General features: G+C 39.2%; 1 protein-coding gene across 18 annotated transcripts in view; it reads left to right on the top strand.

The window, feature by feature from the left end:
- Window positions 1–265: 265 nt before the first annotated feature.
- Window positions 266–22930, top strand: part of LOC122565310 (protein unc-13 homolog A) — a 428982-nt gene continuing 406317 nt past the window's right edge. For 10 of the 18 annotated variants that reach the window (XM_043721135.1, XM_043721136.1, XM_043721133.1 and 7 more), the window contains exon 1: window positions 266–1559. In XM_043721135.1, the coding sequence (XP_043577070.1) occupies window positions 1538–1559 (22 nt within the window). In that variant the 5' untranslated portion in view covers window positions 266–1537. Of the gene's footprint in view, window positions 1560–10327; window positions 10377–22930 lie in introns of all 18 variants that reach the window. The other 8 variants (XM_043721142.1, XM_043721140.1, XM_043721141.1 and 5 more) reach the window with 2 other exon arrangements.

Raw genomic sequence — 22930 nt, forward strand, 5'->3', positions numbered from 1 at the left:
CAGAACATCACCTCTCAGTTGAACACCTCCTCCCCCCCCCCCCCCCACATCCCGCCAACATCCCAGGCTTTCTCTGGTTAATGCCTACTGTTTGATGTGATGGGTCACCGTTGTTGCCGCAGGAGCAGCTTGAGTTCCTCTGGCTCACAATCCTAACATAAATCAAAGAGCTGCAGCTGCTGGAAATCTGAACAAAAACAGAAATTGCCAGAGAAACTCAGCAGATCAGGCAGCATCTGTGGAGAGAAATCACAGCCATCGTTTGGAGTACAGTTCTGAAGAAGACTGATGCTTGGCCCGCTGAGTTTCTCCATCAACTTCTGTCTTTTGGGTCATAAGTCTTCCTGCTTGGAGTTGATTTGATCTGCCAGCCTCACACCATGTTCTGCTGGAGTTTTCACAAGGACCGTAAGCTTCTGGTATCTATCTGGAGTTGCTGTGGAACGTCCAGTTATTTGGATCTGTCTGAAATTCTGGAATCTGACTGAGATCTGCCTTATTAGCACCATCTGGGTTGTGTCTGGAGCCATTGTGATCGCTCTGGTGATAGTGAGATTGGTCAAGGGCTAATTGGATCCAAGTGGAGTTGCGGAGATATATTTTGGATATACACAGAGGTGTGACGAATTTGGGATCTTTCCAGATTAACTTTGATCTGTCTGGATTTGTTGGATCGATACAGCCCTGTTGGGATCTTTCCAGACTTCTGGCATCCGTTCGGAGTTGTAGGATGTGAACTGTCGGAGTTGGGTACGCCTACTCTGGGTCCTGGTCGGGATCTGTACGAAGTTGGTCGCGATTTCTCTGGACACGTCGGGATCTGTTCGGAAGTCGACGCGCTTTCTGTGGATCCCTGTTAGGATCTGTCCACGGTCTCTCCTGATCCCTGCAGTGGTCTGTCCGCGCTTTCTCCTGGTCCCTGTTGGGATCTGTCCGAGATTTGTCCTGATCCCTGCAGGGGTATGTGCGCGCTTTCTCCTGGTCACTGCAGGGATCTGTCCGCGATTTCTTCGGATCCCTGCTGGGATCTGTCCGAGATCGCTCCGGATCCCTGCTGGGATCTGTCCGAGATCGCTCCGGATCCCTACTGGGATCTGTCCGAGATTGCTCCGGATCCCCTGCTGGGATCTGTCCGAGATTGCTCCGGATCCCCTGCTGGGATCTGTCCGAGATTACTCCGGATCCCTGCTGGGATCTGTCCAGCTGCTGTCATCCCGCCAATTCCATTCTCGCGCCGCCCCATTGTGACGTCAGCCGGTCCAGGGGCTGCTCCCAACAAAATGGCGGCTGTGGAGTAACGGTCAGGAGCGGAGAGCGCGAGAGAGACAGCGACAGCGACACCGACAGCTGCTGTCGCCAAGAGCGGGGCGACAGGGGCAGCCTCTCAATACACACTCACTAACCACCGCCCCCCCCACCACAAAAAAAGAAAAAGAGTAACGTACCGTGTATCTAACGGCCGGAGAAAGAGAGGGGGGCGCGAAAGTCGTCGGAAGAGCAAGAGAATCAGTGGAGTGTGGCCGAGGAGCGAGGAGACATGTCTCTCCTTTGTGTTGGAGGTAAGAGTCCCCCGCCATCCTTACCCTCCATCCCTACCCCCAGCCCCAGCACCCTCATCCCAAACCCAACCCCAACCCCTCCTGTCACTCACTGCTTTCACGGCGGCTGCGATTGTTCATCAATGAATGAACGGATATCAGCAGCCGCTGTAGACTTTAGTAGGAACACGCACACACACACACACACACACAATTCATTCAGAAATTTTAAGCAAAATAGTCATTTGGTCCATTTGCATTCACCTGACGGAGAGCGAGGGATTCTTTCTCCAAGGGGGTACTCTTTCTTTTGCCAGCGTTTGTCTGGGACGCTGTCAAACCAGATGAAGCAAATCGGGCCTCGTTACTTGAACCCGAAATAATATTTCGTTTTTAAAATTTCAAGACGTCAGTGGTGTGGCAGTTATTTTCTATTTGGAATGCGCTGGGCATTTTGTTTGGTTGGGATTTCCGAATTAGTGACACCCTCATGCCACTATCACATTTAATTCATTGCAGGCCATCTGTCAGATTTTTTACCGACAATATACCGCACCTGGGGTGGGGGTGGGTCCTGTTAGGTGGTTGTTTAGTGCACCCCCCCCCCACTCTATTTTGCTTTATTTCAAGTTAAAATATTAACCGACCCTGCTATCTTTTATGTAAGGACCGAGGTTGGAGAAGTTACTTTCAAATTCCCGTTCTTTCTAAATAGCAATTTGGAGCGATTCGACTGTTTAAACTAAACTGGAACAGTTTTTGTCAAGTAAATATGTTAAACATTCGGGAATTGAAACAAACTTAAAATTTTCGCATGCTTTCAAATCGTGTACACTTTTTAAATACATGTTTCCGACGAACATATGTTTCAAATATTCCTTTACCATAAGCATGTAAATGGACAATTTGTTCATTTTGTTTTAACAAAAGGTGGCTGATATAGCTGTGTGGATTTTCCGTCTTTGTGCATTCAGTGCTCAGGGGAATGGAAATTGAATGAATGGAGGTGTCATGGCATCTTACTGCAGCCCGTCTGTCTGTGGTACAGTACAATGGACAGCTCCCTCCACCCGCGCCTAACAGCAACAGCCAATGGTTTATTTCAAAGCTCATCAACACTCTTGTACAACACTTCTCTTGGAAGGCAATTGTAGTCCGCTGACTTTTTTGACAGTAATATCCATTAAAAAAAATCAATTATGGACCATCACATGGGGTTTTATAAATGTGAAATAAATGTTGGGAGAATATTTTAACGACTTTAGGATTTATTAGATCCCCTGCTGTACATTTGGCAAGAAAAGTGGTTTCAGCCTTAACCTTATTTTAACAGTAGATGCACGAACAATTTATATTATTAACAGGAAATGAATATAATGTTTTTTCTGTTCCCCTGAAAATACAAAATCTATATTAAAATAGTATTTTATTGCAATTTTATTCACAAGAATAGAACTCCACTCTTCCCAGTGTTGTATTTTACAAAATGCATAGTTAAAACTTTCAGTGCTGATTTTAACTTATTAATTAACTCCAATGTTTGTAATAACAATGTTATAGAATATATTGTTGATGATATTTGTTAACATATTTTGGATTTGGGAATTACATGGAAGTGCTTGTGACCTTATCATTACTTTGTAACTTGCATGAAGTAACAATGAATTATGCTGCTGAAATTTAAATATTATTACTTTCCCCTCCAGTGAATTAATCATTTACAGTATACAGTTTTCTTAACTGAGTCGTAAACCACATGTGAGTCACTTCCTAATCATGAATATAATGTCTAAATTTGTATTTCAAATGAATTAATGGATTCCATTTTGATAGATTGCTATTGATTTTTGCCTATAAAGCGCTAGTGAATGAAACTGACAGGTAGATCAAGTTAGCTTGGAATTGAGTTTTCACTGAAAGCATACTTCTACAACATGATGTCCTGCTTAAAATTAGCTTAGTTACAGGAAGTTTCATATATTAGTGGGTTTGGGAATTAACATCTGATCATTGGATTCTGAAAAAATACTCTCTCGTAAGTACAAACAACTTTGATTCCTCTCATGATGGGATACTGCTGTATTCAGAGTTGGTCAGGTGACATTAATTTAATTGTGATTTCTTGTAAAATATCCCCCTGGTTGAGAGTTAAATTTGAAATAAAGACAAAGTGCTGGAGAAAGTCAGCAGATCTGGCAGCATCTGTGGAGAGAGATACAGCATTAATATTTAGAGTCCAGTATGATTTATATAACTTTGAAGTTATATTTGCCTGGATTCAGATGCAAAGCAAAGTTGAATTGGAATGATGTGTAAAATGTTCCTGCCTGGCTTAGGAAATAAAGATTAATCAAAATAACACATCCACATTTTGGCTTCTATAATCAGAAACATCATAATTCTTGCATTGATTTTAAAAATGCATACATGAAACCTTGATATTGTAGTAGAAATTCCACAAGATTAATGGGATTATAAACCTCTAGCAACAAATGTTATGCTTTTGCATCTGGGAGCAAGTTTCTGGTGTAGTTAAAGAGTAACTAGTTAAGGACAAAGCTTATATTTTGCCTTTATTCTAGAATGCCTTTTAAGTTCAGACCAAAGCATGATTTAAAGTCATGCATTGATATAGGCTTCATGTATTTGAGTTGTGTCTTTGACCTCATCAAAATTCATGTAATCTCTTTGAGAACTTTCCTTGGAATTTTTTAAAGTTCCAAATAATAGCACTAATAATGCATTAAGGTGGAGAGCATTAAATATTGCCTCATGTACATATCATATTAATGGCCCAGATTTTACAGTTAGTGGTGAAAGCATGCTCTCCATTGACCTTAGGGCAGGCTGAAGGTGGAGGAGTGCTGTCTAAAGCATACATTCCTCTTTTTCAATGCTAAGTTGAATTTGATAATATTTGTAGACGGTCTGTGGAATCCAGTAACAGAATAGGCAGTAGGCAGGCTAATTAATCAAAAAGATTGAAGATTCACACAATAAAGGTGAAAGCAAAACGCATGGAATATAACTCCTATATAATCATTTCATTTAAAAAAAATTAAGTCAAATTTGGAACTTGAGATTATTTTCAGAAGTTAATGTTTTAGAAATTGATCGATTTTTAGATGTGATCTGTGGAGTTAATGTTTCACAGCTGGAGAGGTTGAATAAGAGTAATTTAGTACACTGTTTTTCAACTGAGTTAACAAACTAATAATAACTGAACAATACTTAGTATTTTTCTAAGTTTTCGAAGTATGATTTTTATATCATAAAAATATTGTAGTAGTAATAATAATATAAAGATGTTGGATAGAGACGGGTGCTATTTATTCAGTTTCTTTATGCAAAATGGACTTGTTGGGCTGAAGGGCCTGTTTCCACACTGTAGGGAATCTAACCGAATCTAGTTGGTTTTAAGTCTCCAGTACAAAATTAGGAATGTGACCAAAATCTGTGGGAACCAGTACTAACTGAATGAATATTGTGGTCATCTCTACTAAAATAACATCAATCAAATGACTGATTTTTGTTTTTAAAAGAAGAGCTTTTAGGTTTGCATAGCAAGGTATTTAAATGATTGACACTCTTTTGCTTGGAAAGGATATTGGGAATGTATCCTTAACACATTTTGGTGAGATCAGTTGAGATAATCTGTTCTCAATCTTTTAATGGCTGATAAAGCAATTTTGGGAAGCCGAATTCTACTGCATATGCCACCCACATTGTCATATGGAATGATCTGTGCTAATGCCTTGTTGACAGGCCTATCATTTGCTCTGGAGCTCTGAAATCAGGTATCATGGTGCTGACAAATTCCTGCCAATAGCTGGGTTTGCCATTTGGATGGATTATCATTTAGAGTTTCCCACTTGTTGTTAATGTGGATTTTTGTGTCGCTTGACAGACTTCATGAATCAGAGCTTTGGGCACACTATTGATTTCTTTGCATTGACAACCTCATCATATATCACGTTTTTGAGAACCTGATCATCTTCCATTTTGTGCACATGCCTTAGACAGCAAAGTCTTCCTTGCTTGATTAATGTTGCCATGCATGGCTTTTTTTTCCCCAAGAAGGAACTGCTTCATTAGTGATATTGTCTTTCTACGTGATACTGAGGGTGCATTGTAGACACCAGTGATGGCCTTTTTCTTCTTGGCAGTTGCAAGTTGCCCAGGCATTGCTGACATACGGAAATTGCCGAGGATACAGCAATATGAAGATAAGCATTGTAGTCTTGCAGGATATTTCTTGATTTTTTTTTTTGAAGCCTGTGTTTAGTTAACCAGAGTTGGGGGCTCTTTATCCAAAGTGTGTGCCTAGCTGTTTATCAATAAATAAGTTGTCTGTCACTGTGGATGCAAGATAGGATAATTTTCTGAATGTTTTCAGTGGTGTGCTGTTGACTCTGAATGTGTTTAGAAACATCACACAATCTTATGTACTCAAACACATTGCGCAAGTGATCCATGAGCTTCAGCTATGTCTTCTGTCTGGGAAATTATGACAGCAATGTCAATACACTGAAATCCAGTCATTAGGACATGCTCCAGTTGTCTCAGCTGTTAGTCTTGATTGATTGAAGAGATTCCCATTTGATCATTTATGGAAGTATATTCTATTGGTAGGGGCATATGAGGCAGAATCTTATAGGGACCTGAACGATGTGGGCTATGGCAAGAAATATGGTAGAATCATATGAAAAGTCCAATTAGGCCTATCTTGATGTCGGGAGCTACTTGCTTCATATTTTATCTATGTTCTGGGTGTCAAGGTGAAATTCTCACTAGACGGTGGTGAATTTTCTTTGAAGTGAGATTATTGCTTGTTAAGCACCTTGTTAATTGCAAATCTTGCTTCATTAATATGCAACTTCCCATTCTTCCAAACCCATGAGAAAAGTAAACAGAGAATTCTTGACGTGGAAGTCAGAGCTGCTTGCTCCATAGGACCCCCATTCTTTTACACCAGACACCTCGGGGCACGCAACATGGGCACCATTCCCACACAGGAGAAAGTGAGGACTGCAGATGCTGGAGATCAGAGCTTAAAGATGTGTTGCTGGAAAAGCGCAGCAGGTCAGGCAGCATCAAAGGAACAGGAGAATCGATGTTTCGGGCATAAGCCCTTCTTCAGAAATTTTTCCTGAAGAAGGGCTTATGGTTATGCCCGAAACGTCGATTCTCCTGTTCCTTTGATGCTGCCTGACCTGCTGCGCTTTTCCAGAAACTCATTTTTAAGCACCATTCCCACACACACCATGTCCATGGACTTTGGCATCTGATGTGTCAGCCTTTAAGAGCCCTCATGGCATACCTCTGATTCACAAGCTTATCAGTTGTCAGCAGTGCTCAGTCAAGTCAGGGAAATTGTCTTGATCAGGGAGCCTTGGACATGATGATTCAACTGATTGGGGTCATCAGAGTTAGGATACTCTCCACATACATGGTGAGGAACCAAATGTCAAGCAGCCCACTACCTATCTTGATTCTTTCTGCCCTATTGTGGACTGCTTCTTTCCCTGGAATGGGGCAAGCCAGAATTAAGGGAGATTAAAGTAGGTGGCACAACTTTTATTCTCAGCATAGTGGGAAGGTGTCCCAAGTGAGTGAAAACACAGTACATAGGCGTGCAAGGTTTTGTGTCTGGTTCAATGTGGATGACAGTGAGTGAGGAAATGCTGCTGGCAATAGTGAGTAGTAGAGCATGCGCCTTGGAGGGAAGTGGGTACAATATCAAAGATAAGTGTGTGGTATTGGAGAGAAGATGGTGAAACAATGGTGGAGTGGTGGAAGTAATTGACCTCCTTCCTACATTTGTGAATTCCTCCAGACAGCTGACACTGCACTGACCCAGGTGGCAAACCTCACACCAGCTTTAGTCTGGTATTATGGCCTCCATCACTGTCTTGGGGGAAGAGGATGTTCTGCCTTTGCATCACTACGTCCACCAGGACTTCCAGATTCCTGGCCACAAAGTGGATTGTCGATTTTCTCCAGTTTGCTGTGTCCAAGGCAAATGTCAGGATCTCTGCAGGAATGTTCCAGCCTGACAGCAGTTGTCCAGTGTGCACAATGGCCTTGTAAATATGGTACCTATGCCAGTGCCAGCACCAGGGATACTGATCAATTTCTGGGGAACCTGGCAATGGCAAATTGCTCGGAGTGTGGTGAGTGGATGAATGGGGCTAGAATCTGATGGGGGATACTGTAAAGGTGGGCTAGATCATTAATGATACGAGTTTAAGATGCCATGAGAAAATGTGCTAAGCCTCATGGAGGAAAAACTCTCCATGAAACTCTATAATTTAGACTTAGCCAAGAAAATATATGATTCAGTTCATGGATGGTTCTGCTTGTTATCATGAAAGGACCATATGAAAGTGTAAAGTAAAGTTGAGTGTTCTCTAGTATTTTAAAGAAGCTCATTCTGCTCAGTCATTCCATTTAGGGTGAGAAGGGAAAGATGTAAAAGGGACCTAAAGGGCAATCTTTTCATGCAAAGGGTGGTGTGTGTGTATGGAATGAGCTGCCAGAGAAAGTGGTGGAGGCTCGTACAATTGTAACATTTAAAAGGCATCTGGATGGGTATATGAATAGGATGGGTTTAGAGGGATATGGATCAAGTGCTGGAAAATGAGACTAGATCATGTTGGGATATCTGGTCAGCATGGACGAGTTGGACCAAAGGGTCTGTTTTGGTACTGTACATCTCTATGACTTTATGTCTCTAAATGCTTTTGTGAGATGCAAAAGTGGTATTTGCTGCTTTCTGCACGTCTGTTAAGCTGAGATAGTGAGAATGTCATTTCTGCTTTGGATTTTCCTGCTTTGAAACTACATTGTAGCTCTGAGTAAATTCTGATTAGTTGGTGGAACCTCATTTGAATGACCCAGGCAAAAATTCTGGAGTGATTTGCTTTTGTAGTTGTTGCAACCCCCTATAATTGCCTTTCTTTGTAGGGCATGATCTTTTGTACTATGCTTATCCCAGTCGTCTTTCCAGCAGGTCCTGTAGGTTTGACAGAAGGTGGTGTTTTTCCTGCTTGAATAGCTTCGATTTCATACAGTCCTTTTCAGATGCTTCCCATTCTGTTAGGATGTCATGCTCAAGTAATGAGGATTCTGCATCCAGCTTATACATGAAGGGTATCTACAAAATATCATTGAACACAGGCGGTGATCTTCTCTTGGAGTATTGCTCTATCTAGCCAACTTGCTTGTTCCTGTTTGTGCACACTTCCCATCTGTGATTTCAAAGAACAATTTTGGTGAAGGTGGGGCCGAAGGTTCTTTTGACATCATCCAAAGATTGACAGGCAGATTCACGATAGATATGATCTTCTGACTTCCTTGGATTTAAGAGTTTTCCAAGATGGGCCTTGTATCAATCAATGTGCCTATTTGTTTCTTTGGCAAATATCGTTTCTACAGGTCTGTTGACTGACTGCAGAGATGTCCATGTTTCAACAGAATTGTGATAATGCCTCAGGTGGAAGGGGCTGCTTGTCATTGTCATCATCCTTTGTGCATGGAATATTCATACGTGACATTGTGTTTTGACTTTTATTTTTTCTGTGGAAAGTTTTGATTTTATACGGTTTGCATTTGGTAGAATTTCAATATATTGTACATTTTCCATTGATCACAACCTTGTGTGCACCTAGTCTCTGATGGTTGGAATATTTGCAATTGGTGTGCAAGCATTGGCAGTTGATAATTGTTCATATTTTAGTTTCATTTTCATTTTCTAGTGTGTTCTGAGAATCTGTGAAAGTATTGTAAATATCCACTGTGGACTGAATAGAAGACAAACAAAATATAAGGCCTGAGGTTGTTATGTCAACAATTCATAAATGTTGCCAATATGCTAGTGTTAACGATGTGGGTTGTAAGAGAGTTGCCTATGAAAATGTCTGACATTTGTATTTAAGTTTCAAATGAATTAAGCCATGACATTTGGAAAGGTAAATAGTTATGGTTATTATAAACCGTATCCTTAAAATGAAATTCCCCTATTAAAATTCTATTTTTAAGTGTACTTATTTAAAATTTTGTACAGATTATACATATTTCCTCTGGTGCAGTAGTAGTATCCCTACCTTTGGACCAGGAGGCTAGGCTTAATACCACCTGCTCAAGAGGTGTGTAATAACATTTCTGAACAAGTTGACTAGAAAATATCAGTATTTCTTGTTTATGGACTTTATAGTTGTGACAACATTTGACTATGCTTTTATGTCAGTATTTACTTTTGGAAGTTATGATGATGCCTTCCATTTTGTTTGTTATGCTATCAACATTGTTTAAGTCTCAGGGCTAATCTTCACAATCAATCAGTTAGTCCCATTCCTTTGTTCTATCCTTTGTAGGCTTGCTTTTTTTTATTTCCTTCAAGTGTCCATCCAATTCCTTTTTGAAATCATTTGAGCATTTGCCTTCCTCCTGCATGGTATTCCATTATCTTTCCACATGTTCTTTTTTAAAAACACTTCATGTTTTGCCCAAAACTTCAAATTGCTGTTTCCTGCTCTTTTTGGGAACAATTTCCTTTATTTACTTTATTTAAACCGATCATTATTTTGTGCATCTTTTATGTGCACAATAAAATCTGAAATTGTTGAGGTTTTCTCAGTTACTTTCTTGTAATATCTGGCTTAATAAAGCCTCTGTTCATGGGTGCATCTAGAGTTAGATGCACAGATTAAAAGTAAAGCATCTCCCATTTAAAACAAGAGATGAGAAATTCTTGAGGGTCACTATTCTTTTGCATTCTCTTTCTCCAGTAGCATCAGAGGATGGATCACTGAAGATGTTCAAAGTTGAATTCAACAGGTAGCTATTCAACAAGGACTTCTATGTTTTGAGGGGGTGGGGTTGTGGACATAATTGGTGGCTGTTGGCAATATGGGGCAAGTCAGAAAGTGAAATCAAGGCCACAATCGGAGCAGTCACCTTTTTTGATTGGTGGATCAGGCCAAGAGGCTAAATAGCCTACTCATTTTGTGAGTACTTTTCTTCTTAACCTCAACTTGCCTGTCACACTATTATGCACGTAAGATAAATAGTTGCTACTCATTCTAACTGGTTGTTAGAAAATCATTCAGAGAACAAGAAGTTTGGATTAAGATATTTGTGACATAATTATCCTAATGACTTAACAATTGAAGTGATTTTTCAGTCAGGAATAATACACCTCATTACATCGTAGGGTTTCTGCTAGAAGAATGCAGTTTCCACCTAACTCCCTATCACAAGAGAATTAAACTTTGATTCCATACAACCTGTTAGTTACTTTTGATTAATCATGTCTTTTGATTAATCATAAAGAAGGATTTGAAATCCCTATAGACATTTGTAACATCATTTTCTGCCATCTCACTCCTATCTTGGCTGATGAAAATAACATGAAGACAAATACCGAGTAGGAAGTTAAATTGAGAAATAATGTGTTGAAAAGATCATTAATAGTAGTTTAGTTGCACACACTATAATCATTTGCGTTGTTTTCAGGCTTAGAATGAAAAGGACTGCCACTCTCAACATACTTTATAATTTAATAGTTTTACATCTGTCCTTGCCTTGTTATGCAATTACATTATTATAATGTTTATGACTCTACCAATTATTGTACTTGCCAAGTCATAATATTATGGTGTGCAATACTGGTCAAAAGAAATTGGCATTTACTCTGGAAACCCTTCTAGGCATAAAAATATAACAGAAAGCAGTGCTTAGATGTCTTCTTTGTGTTGCAAGGCAAAATGCAGAGGCAGAGGGTAATCTTTCAATCAGTAGCTTAGCCTTTAGAGTAAAATTATTTCTTCTAATGTTTTACTTAATAAATTCTGTTTAATTATGTACAGTTTTCAGACTCTTCCACTTAGTGATCTTAAAGACTATGTGCGTGCTTTCTTGCTCTCTCAACACATATTGTTTGCTATAAATATATTTTGAATTTTAGTGCATCTATCAGAGATGACGTGGTTTCAAAAGAACAGTGGTGCCTAATGTGCCAAGATTAATACTAATTTCAAATGATAGTGATATTCCCTGGCAGGTTTGGTTCTTATTTATCTCTATACTGCTTTTATCACAATTCTCGATGAAATCCATAAGAATCTTTTCTTCCAAATTATAAATTATGAAAGCACATACCTATCTAATTGATGAATAGAACATTGTAAATTTACCATGAGAGGAAATGGAATAGCTTGCATTTACGCAGCACCTTGCATGACCTAATGATAAGTCATAAAGATATGTAGCACATAAATTTCTTTTGAAGTTTAGACACTTTTAAAATTCACAAAATACTGCATCTAACTTGCCTATACGAAGCTTCAAAAACAGCAAAACAGAAATTAACCAGTTAATCTGTTTGGTTAGTGTCAGTCAGGCATTAGGATATAACACCTGTTATTCTTCAAATCGCGTCATGGCATCATTTATATCCTCCTAAGAGGAAAGTTCAGTTTAAAATCCTATTGGAAAGTTGGTATCTCTGACTATAGCACTTTCCCAACACTCTATTGAAGTGTTATCCTCAGTCAAGTGCTTAGATTTCGAAACCCATCATCATCTGATTCATTTGTAAGTCTGAGCCTAAGCTGAGTTTGATACTATGCACCACTAAGTGCAGGCAGGTACATCTTTTTTTCCTATGATTAATCTTATCATGTGGTGATAAAAGTTCAGTTCTTCAGATACTTTGTTAAAGTCTGAGGATGTTCCATACTCTCCTTGTCTAATTTGTCTAAATTTTCTAATCTCTTAATTCAATTGTGTCCATTTTCTTTTTTTTAAACCACTTGAGAGTTTGGGAAGGTTATTGGGAAGGTGATGAAGCAAAAAGCCGTATCATAGTTTGGAGCTAGAAGACTATAAGTATGTAATGCCAAAATATTTGCAGTGTTGTTGATCTTAAAAAAAGCAGTCCACAAATACCTAAATGATATACAGAATGGATTTCTCCTTTCATTGCATCAGTTTTAAAATGGTGCTAAAGAGAGGACTTCTCCAGGCATTCAGCAAAAACTATATGATCAAGTAGATTAAGCACCCATTTCTGTTGAAAAATCCTTATAGCCAGCAAACCAGGAAGTAAAATACATTTTTAACACTAAATTTTATTGTGTTCATCTTCACCTTAACCTTAAAATTAAAAAATAATTTAAACACATGGGGAAATTTGATGCAAATATTTAAAAACATGTTTTCAGTGCTACTGAGGTTAATTGCTAGTAATAGTAATCTTAGTATTCTGTTTTAAAAACCCAATTACATCAATTTTTGAAAAAAGTGCAACCTTATCAAGGACTTTTAACAGCAAGACTAATAAAGAGGTAACTTCATATCACTTCTAACGTTGATTGTAGTCTGGGGGACTATGTCAATGTTGCACCTATGGAATAGTGTAGATTAACTAACAGCAACTTTTGAATTTCTGTGTATTACTACTTATATTATGAAAACTACATAAGTCGCTATGTCAGAAGTGTCATTACTCTCTGTGGTAGTGCACTGCAAGTTGTTGCGAATGTGAAGATTTTATAGAACCACCAAAGTTGCCCAATGTGACCTAACTCATTGACTGTTTTGAGAGTTTGCCCTTTCAGTGGCTCTTAAGGTGTTTTATTTGACCCCTTTCCCTTTCAACAGGGGATTGAAAGAGAGAACAACTTAGAGAGGAATGAGGGAGAGTAGATAGCTAATACGAATGTTCCTTTACACCTTCATACAGAAAGGAGGGTGAGAGAGACAGAGCGAGAGATGGATACTTTTGTCTTTACAGGCTGAATATTTCTGCTGAATTGTCCACACCCAAGGATGTAGCTATGTCACCTGTCCAGGAACCAGTCAAGTAGGAGTTACTGTGCTGAACACAACTGGTCCTGATTTGATCTTTTTCCAATCAAAAGACTATCTGGGCAGAATTGCCAGACTCGTGCACAGATGGTGTCAATCTCTCTGAAATGTTTCCGGACTGCTTGAATAAGGCAACTTTGTATATACAACTTACAAAATATTCCATAACTTGATTTCAAAACTGCAAACATATTGCATAGATTCCTTGGTTTAAAGCAGTATCTTCTCCCATTTGTAGTTCATAGTACAAAAACTAAGTGGCTTTTACAAAGGAATAATGAGAACAAATACAGTTTTTACTGGTGTAAATTCCACAATTTGAATGGAATTGAGTGGAACATACAACAATGTTACAATTATTGTGTACTATAATCTTGCATGAAAGTGACTGACTAATGCTATACCCAGTAATTGATTTCCACTAAATAAGATACCTATGCTTCCCATTCATATTTAATCTGAGCTGTATGAATGATATTTTCTGGACTCATGGAAAGTAACTATTGATAGTTTCACGTAACATTATCAACGAGAAAGTCTGTGACAATGGATGTTCAATTTTATCTTTTGTTTAAAGAATATGGCTAAGCTAATGCATGCAGAATAATGGTGAGACAATAGAAACACTCATTAAAGTAATATAGAACAAAGAACAAAGAAACTTTACAGCCCAGGAACAGGTCCTTCGGCCCTCCAAGCCTGAGCCGATCCAAACATACTATCTAAACCTGTTGGTCAATTCCTAAGCATCTGTATCCCTCTACTCATGTGTTTATCCAGACGCATCTTAAATGAATCTACCATGCCTTCCTCTACCACCTCTGCTGGCAACGCGTTCCAAACGCCCACCACCCTCTGTGTGAAGTACTTGCTGGTGTATCCCCCTTAAACTTTCCACCTCTCACCTTGAAAGCGTGACCTCTCGTTATTGAATCCTTGATCCTGGGAAATAGCTTGTCTCTATCCACCCTTTCTATACCCTTCATGATTTTATAAACTTCAATCAGGTCCCCCCCTCAATCTCCTTTTTTCTAATGAAAATAAACCTAACCTACTCAACCTTTTTTCATAGCTAGCACTTTCCATACCAGGCAACATCCTTGTAAACCTTCTCTGTACCCTCTCCAAAGCATCCATATCATTTTGAAAACCATCTGCCACTTTTCTACCCAACCCTCCAGCCTATCTATATCTTCCTGTATTCTCTGACAGTCCCTTATGCTTTCTGCTACTCCACCAATCTTAGTATCATCTGCAAACTTGCTGATCATACCAACAGTGCCCTCTTCCAGATCATTTATGTATACTACAAACAACAGTGGCCCCAACACTGACCCCTATGGAACACCACTGGTCACCTTTCTCCATTTTGGGAAACTCCCTTCAACTACTATTCTGTCTCTTGTTGCTCAACCAGTTCTTTATCCACCTAACTAGAACACCCTGCACACCATGTGACTTCACTTTCTCCATTAGTCTACCATGGGGAACCTTATCAAATGCCTTACTAAAGTCCATATATATGACTTCAACAGCCCTTCCTTCATCTATCAACTTGGTCACTTCCTTGAAAAACTCTATTAAGTTGGTAAGGCACGATCTCCCCCGCATAAAACCATGTTGCCTTTCACTGATAAGCCCATTCTTTTCTAAATATAAATAGAGCCTATCCCTCAGTACGTCCTCCAGCAACTTTCCTACCACTGACGTCAGGCTCACTGGTATGTAGTTACCTGGAATATCCCTACTACCCTTCTTGTACAGGGGGACAACATGAGCAGTCCTCCGGCGCCTCACCTGTATTTAAGGATGCCACAAAACTATCTGTCATGGCCCCAGCTATTTCCTCTCTCGCCTCCCTCAGCAACCTGGGATAGATCCCATCCGGTCCTGGGGATTTGTCACCTTAATAATTTCTAGCCTACCCAACACATTCTCCCTACTTATGTCAACATGATCCAGTCTAATCAAACTTCTATCTCTAATCTCAACATTCATCATGTTCCTCTCCTCAGTGAACACTGAAGCAAAGTAATCATTCCGAATCTCACCCATTCTCTCAGGTTCGACACACAGCCTTCCTTCGTTATCCTTTAGTGGACCAATCCTTTCTCTAGTTACCCGCTTGCTTATATAAGAATGAAATGTTTTGGGCTTTTCCTTAATTCTGTTCGCTAAAGCTATTTCATGATCCCTTGTTTAAGACTTGTCCGACTCTTCCGATATTCTTCCAGGGCCCGTTCTGTTCTTAGCTGCCTAGACCTTATGTATGCTTCCCTTTTCCTCTAGATTAGTCGTACAATTTCTCCTGTCATCCACGGTTCATATTGGAGAGAATTCTTGTTTTTAAGCTAATATTGTTTTTCTTACTGTAATGCAAATTCCAATGTAAACAATTACATTATTCTGAATTATACACCAAAAATATCCAACTTTGCTTTTTAAAAAAAAGATTGTCAGGAATTTTGGAAAGTTTATCTTGGGGGAAAATTGCACAATAAATAAACTAATAATTTGCTTGGAATAATGGCAAACTCTATTGTAAAGTGGATAACGACTTTTACCTCAGAAGGAAAGCAAATACAATTTATATTTAACTGCTACACAGACAGTGGTGACTATCCAAAGAGATTCTGGAGATTAATGTCAGCAAATACATTAGTTCCCTTTCGTATGTCTCATTCTGTCATGGGCAATTAAAGGAAATATCAATGTTAACTTTTCTCAATAAAAGTTGAAATTTGGTGAACTAATTATGATGTTCTGTTGTCCTGTGAAATCAGGTTTTGAAATGCTGTTGAATTTTAATTTTTGCTAAATGAGTTGCAAGAAGACTAATGTGTTGAACTGTGGCAGAAAGCATTTGACTTTTTATAGGATTCATATAGCAATTACATCAAGATTCTATTTCTCAAATTCTGCAATTATGTTAAAATGCCATAATAAAAAAATGACATGCAGTTAAACATTGTTCCAAACTATTGTCTTTAAACCTACAGGTTTATGACTCTGAAGGGACTCATTCTTTGAAGCTACACTTTTAATGACATTGATTTTGTTTCAATTTCTTATGTGGAATTCATTAGTCATATTCCTAAAGACAATTGCTATCCAAGTTCATCAGTAGTATTGGGGGGCGGTCTGATGTCTAATTCTTGCCTGTCTGTGTTGTCATCAGGGCTTGCACTGTTCCTGTTGCTACACCTCGTCCATGTTGTGATGCTGTCAGTAATATTTTGGCTCAATGAGACTTGTCAGCTCTGCCAGTTTCTATTTTTATGAAGTGCCAAAACGTTTTCATGGACCTTATTCTCAGACCTTAGATTTACACAGCCTGACATAAATGTCTAGAACTAGACTGTACAATACCATTTCTGCTTGGCATTCAGGCTTTCATTGGTTCAGAACAGTGAGTAGTTTAGTTGCTTGCAATATAGAATATGAATATTGTTGAAAAGAGACACCTTTTTTTTCTAATTCATGGATTAAGGGAGTCACTGGTTAGGCCAGTACTTATTGCCATCCTAGAGGGCAGCGAAGTGTCAATCACATTGCTGTGGGTCTGCAGTCACATGCAGTTCAGACCAGGTAAGGATGGTAGTTTCCTTCCATAAAGGAGGCTCGTGAACCAGATGGGGTTTCTGGTCTCAATTAACAATGATTTCATGATCATTAGACTGTTAATTCCAGATTGTTCTTTTTTGTGAATTCAAATACAACCCTCTGCCATGGTGGGATTCAAACGGAGATCCACAGCACATTGTCTGGTTCTCTGCATTAGCAGTTCAGCAGTATCACTAGGCCATCACCTCCATGTTACTGAAGCTTTTCATCTCCCATTCATCAGGACAATTACATTAATTTCTAATTTCAAATGATCACAAGAATGTTTACTACAGGAGAAAGGAATGGTGATGGGTTGTCAAGTTGATTCTGATCGGCAGAGGTGTTGTGAAGGAGAAAACAATGGGGAACTGCATAGTTCTGCAAGCTCTTGGGTAATTTAAAAATGAACTGTTTTCCTTTGTATAAATGCAAGCCATTTCTAGCTAATGTAAGCAAGCCATATTATAAATTTGAGTATTTTAAATTGTTCAGTGTCAGGGATTAGTGCATTCAGGACTGTTCAGTATGACTATACAATCTTGGAATCCTGTCTAACAGATGTTGTGTTTTTGGTTTTGCAAGTGTGGACTAGTTGAGTATAATCTGTAGTGTGTCTATCATATCAGAAGGAACATGCTGTTTTTGATTTTATTCAGCCAGTTTTTGGGATGCACAGCATCACACAGGCACTGAAATTCATATGCAATGTTGCTCAATTACGTGGTACGCAGAAAGTCTTTTGGGACTGATCACATCTTTTTCATGGAAAATATCACTCAAATAGCCACTGATTACTATTGCATGAAACGGGCTGCTTAATCTGTTTCTTATTTTGTTTTCAGATTCTTGTTTTTCCAGGGTAATTTAAAGACTGGATACTTTTTGGTCTGAAAGTGGTACCCTTTGTCCCAATTAGAAGTTTGTGTGAAATACAGTGAGCAAACATATTATTGGTTTAGCCATTGCTTTGTAGGGTAGCTTTGCACTCTATTTCTTCAAGTTTGCAATGTGAACAAATGGCTAAGACCCTATTTATAAGATTGTTGATAAAGCCAATTTTGTAAGACATGAAGTTGTATGAATCCCAATGTGTATATTAACCATAACACTCATTAACAGTTTTCTCAGCTAGCACATCAAGGAAAGGGAACATTGCTATAGCTCAAAAGTGAATTTGTGCGAAATGAAGCGTATTAAGATCTGTAAAGAAATCCTGACGTGGCTGCAGTTTAAAAGGTTATGAATCCATCATCTATATATAGGATATTTGCAGGGAAAAGGAGCTTAGTTTTTAAACTCAGGAATGGTATGAGGCCAGGAATGGTCTAGGCCAGCATTTATTGCCTGTCCCTAATTGTCCAGAGCGCAGTTGGAGTCAACCGCATTGCTGTGGATCTCCTACGTCAGACCAGTTAAGTATGGAAGTTTACTTTCCTAGGGGACATTCCTTATAAAGGTGTAAGGGGTACTATACCCTTAAGAGAGTTAAAAGCTAGCAGAACTGACACAGCACCAAGTGTTCTGAACAAGGTAACAATGTAACATTTGGTCAAACAATAGATTAGCTGGTTGCCTGGAAACAAATTCAAATTCGGCAATCAGTTTAAATTATGCACCAAAATACCAAACTCCAATTAAATTTGAATTTAGTATTTTGATAATATTAACACCAATAAAATGATCTGAAGCTTTGGGGTATAAATATGAAACAAATTGAACAGTTGAAGGAGAAGTGCCAAAAGACCGACAGATGTGGACTGCTACTAAGAACTCTGAGCGGTACCTGTCTGGCGGAGGAGTTTGCACAGAAAAAACACAGACACCAACCTGGAGAGCAGATTTACAGAGGAGAATACAAAGAAGATTTGACTGCTGGCTGGTTTTGAAATTTGAATTTTTCTCTAAATCTTAATTGGGGGTTTTATCGGACGAGTATTGTGGGGGGAAGGTAAAAGATAGGTTAGAGAAAAGGAGTTTTAAATAGTTGTGAGTCAATTATTCTGTTAGACTTAAAAAATGTTGTTAATTTTTACTTTAAATAGTGACTTTTGGGATAGTTCTTTGCCTCTCGAATTTTCACAGATTACAGCATGGGGTAAATCTCTTCTGTGTTGCTGATTTAAATTTTTTGGGGGGGATTCTCAGACATACCTATAAGCTTAGAGGGAAGCTTTTGGTTTCAGCTTTGCTTTGAGTTTTGTAAAGTGTTTGGAATATAGAATTGTCTAGAACAGTGCTGGCCTGAGAAGGAAAGGATATAGAGTGAACTAGGTTAGCTTAGAGTGGAGAGTTAGTGTTAGTCCCAGATGAGACTTTTTATGGGGGGTAAAACACTTTAAGTTACTTTAAGTAGGTAAATGCTGGAGGAAAAAAGCTATTAGCAGTTCTTGTCTAAAAGTTGACGTCACAAATGATTTGAATATATTGAGGTGTTAGATACAAGGACTGTGGTGTGCATATTTAACAAGTGGTGCTTTGGGTAGAGTTCCTGGGGTGTTTTTTGGATACTTACATATAAGCTGTTTTGTTTCTTTACAATTTATAAAAAAAAATGTTTTAGGATTAATGGGATTATACTTTCATGGCATGTTTTAACAATCTTTGATTTGTATTATAAGTAAATGTTTTGGTTTGTTCTTTTTTTTTTACTCTTTGTTAATAAAATGTTTTATTTTTAAACCAAACTCTCCTCCATTGCATGCTCAGGGAGAGACCACTTTGTTAAAATCAGAACAAACTAGACAGGCATAAGGCTAAAAGAACACAGAAAGCCCCACAGCATTGTGAGGTAGAAAGGTCGATGTCCCTGATGCAACCCGTCAGGGCTGGGGGTGGGTGTAGGGGGAGCTGCAGATAAAGAGGGTGGTGGGGGCAGGGTGGTGAAGTGGGGATAGGTGAACACAGGTGAAGGGTACAACCTGGTTGGTCAATGGGAGGACTGAATCTGGTTGGTGGCAGAGAGACGGAGGGGCTGTGAAGGGAGTCAGGGGATGGGAAGCAAGATTATTTGAAATTGGAGAACTCAGTGTTGAGTCCTCTGGGCTGTAGGGAGTGCAGACAGAAGATGAGGTGCTGTTCCTCCAATTTGCGGTTTGGTTCATTGTGGCAATGGTGGAGGCCAAGGATATTCATGTGGGGAGGGGAATTAAAATGGGCTGTGACTGGGAGGTCCGTCGGCCCCGGCGGGCCCAGCTGAGATCCAGCTAAGATTACGTTTGGTATCCCCGATGCAGAGGGTACCCCTATTGCAGGGACTGTCCGGCCTCCCAGTCACTGCCTATTTCAATTCCCCTTCCTACTTCCTTGCTCACGTCAATATTTTGTAATGTTACCCAATTCTGACCCTAACCGTTAATCTGCAGTTGAAACCATCCTCCAAGCTGTTGTTACCACTGGACTTCATGATAGCAATATTCTTCTTCCTGAAGGTGATGCTCCGATGTGTTTTCTGAACTTGTGTTTCTCGATGTTAGAGGTCATGTGTTTTGAAAATGCTAAGGAGCCTTTCTGCACTGCATTTTATGGATGAAATACAGTACATTGCTGCCACTGCGCATCATGTTGGTGGAGTGAATATTTGTGGATGTCATGCCAATTAAGTGGGCTGTTTTGTCCTGGATGGCATTGATGGAGGTGTGCTTATCCGGGCAAGTAGACAGCATTCCATCACACTCCTGACTGTGCCTTTGTACATGATAAACAGGTATCAGGGAATCAGGAGGTGAGTTACTAGGGGATGCCTATTCTCTGACCAGTTCTTGTACCTGTAATATCTTGATGGCTCGTCCAGTTCTGTTTCTGGCCAATGGTAATGTTGATAGTAAAGGGATTCAGTGAATGTGGAGGCATGATGGTTGGATTCTCTCCCCTTGGAGGTGGTTGGTGCCTGGCGCTTGTGGCTCTAATGTTACTTGCTACTTGTCATTTCAACATGGATATTATATAGATCTTGTTTCGTTTGCATATGGACTGCTTCAGTATCTGAGAAGGCACAAATGGTACTGAACATTATGCAATCATTAGTGACTTTTTATAATCGAGGGAAGGTCATTTGAGGCAATTGAAGATGGTTGGGCAATGTGTATCTTCTTTTCCCACTCCTTAAGCACTCCATCTTCTACTCCCAGGTGTGGACTCTGAGGTGTCCAACCAGTACAATGCTGGAACTGCACATCTTGCCACATCTGCGGTAGTGGTATTTGATGAACGGGGTGGGTGGGTATGCATGGAGTTTTTGAATGTTTGTTGTGCTGTTTGCATTAATTTCTACCTGAGCCTGTTGGACATTTATTGCCACTTTCAAAGATGCTTCTTTTCCAGTTTGGGTGGTCTTAGCCAAGAGATCCCGAAAATTTGTGATGTTTGCAGTTTTCAGGAAGGCTTTGAGGATGTCCTTGAAGCATTTACTTGCTCTCTCCTGGTAACCACTTGCCGTGATGGAGCTTGGAACAGAGCACTTGTTTTGGAAGTGCAGCTGGGTTTTTTTTTTGTAAATATATTTATTAGCATGAAGAAGAATGTTTTTACAAAAATATTAAGTTATTGAAAATATAACAAGTAACAAATATCGGTATAATAAAGAAAAATGCAAATTACAATGCAGCAACTGGCTACTAACTACTAACCTACTCTATAATACAAAACAAAACCTAACACTGTGCAAAACAATACCAATGAATGAGTAAGTGACTAATAAAACAAAAAAAAACAAAAACACATTAGAAACACAAAATAGCAATGTTTGGCGCAAAGCTCCCAAACAAAAGAATAGGAGCGTTGTGGATATAACTCAGGGGTCCCCCCTCCGAGCCCCAGGGCTCAGCAAACCTAACCATCCTGGTTAAACAAATGCCCTAGTTAAGATAGCAGACAAATCTGTATCCAAATGACTCAAATAGGGCTGCCATGTCTTATAAAACAGGTCTGTTATGTGGTGCACCATGTTTGTAATTAAAAAATCCAAGGGAATGTCCTCCATAATTTTTTTATAGATATTTTTATTAGAAATTTAACATTTTTACAAGTTTACAAAAATAAACAAAACTCTCAGATATAAACATTGATATACAATTAGCTCAAATATACAATAGCCAAAATTTAACAAAAAAAACAAAAAAAAAACGAAAAAGAAGAAAAAAAAACAAACAAAACTCAATTATCTACTAATCTAACCTACAACTAACCAGAGTGTATATTTAAGTCTCTTACATGCTCAGAATGTGTTAACATCAGATGTAATAAAACCCGTATTCGTGTGGGATTCCTCCCCCGAGGGTCACCGGACCAGCCAGGTTTGTAATCTCAATTAAATAAAAGCCCTTGTTAGGATAGCCAAAATATCTGTATTTACGTAATTCAAGAAGGGCTGCCATATTTTATAAAATAATTCGGTCTTTCAGTGCACCATATTTGTGAGGAAGTCAAGGGGAATACATTCCATAATTAATCTGTGCCAATTTGAAAGTCCAGGGGGGCCCTCAGCCGCCCAGTTCACCAAAATATTTTTCCTTGCACAGAAAGAAAGAATAGAAAATAGTCTCTTCCCGTACGTGTCCAGGGAGGGAAAGTTCGAAAAGCCCAAGAGGAGGGATACAGGGTCCACTTTAATTTCCGTTCCTAAAATTTCTGTCAGGTTAATTGCTACTTTAGTCCAATATCTACGGATCTTATGACAGGTCCATAAGCAATGTACAAGAGTGCCCACCTCTATTTTGCATTTAGGACACATTGGAGATGCTCCTGCCTTAAATTTTGCCAATTGAACCGGTGCTATATGGGCCCTATGAAGTATCTTCAGCTGGATAGCCTGGGTTCTGTTACAAATAGTAATTCTTCTAGCATTTTCCCAAATATCATTCCACATTTCTATAGAGATTTCTAGTCCCAAATCCTGATCCCATGTTTTAAGCAGACTA

This window comes from Chiloscyllium plagiosum, chromosome 31 (assembly GCF_004010195.1).
Source record: "Chiloscyllium plagiosum isolate BGI_BamShark_2017 chromosome 31, ASM401019v2, whole genome shotgun sequence".
Lineage (NCBI taxonomy): Eukaryota > Metazoa > Chordata > Chondrichthyes > Orectolobiformes > Hemiscylliidae > Chiloscyllium > Chiloscyllium plagiosum.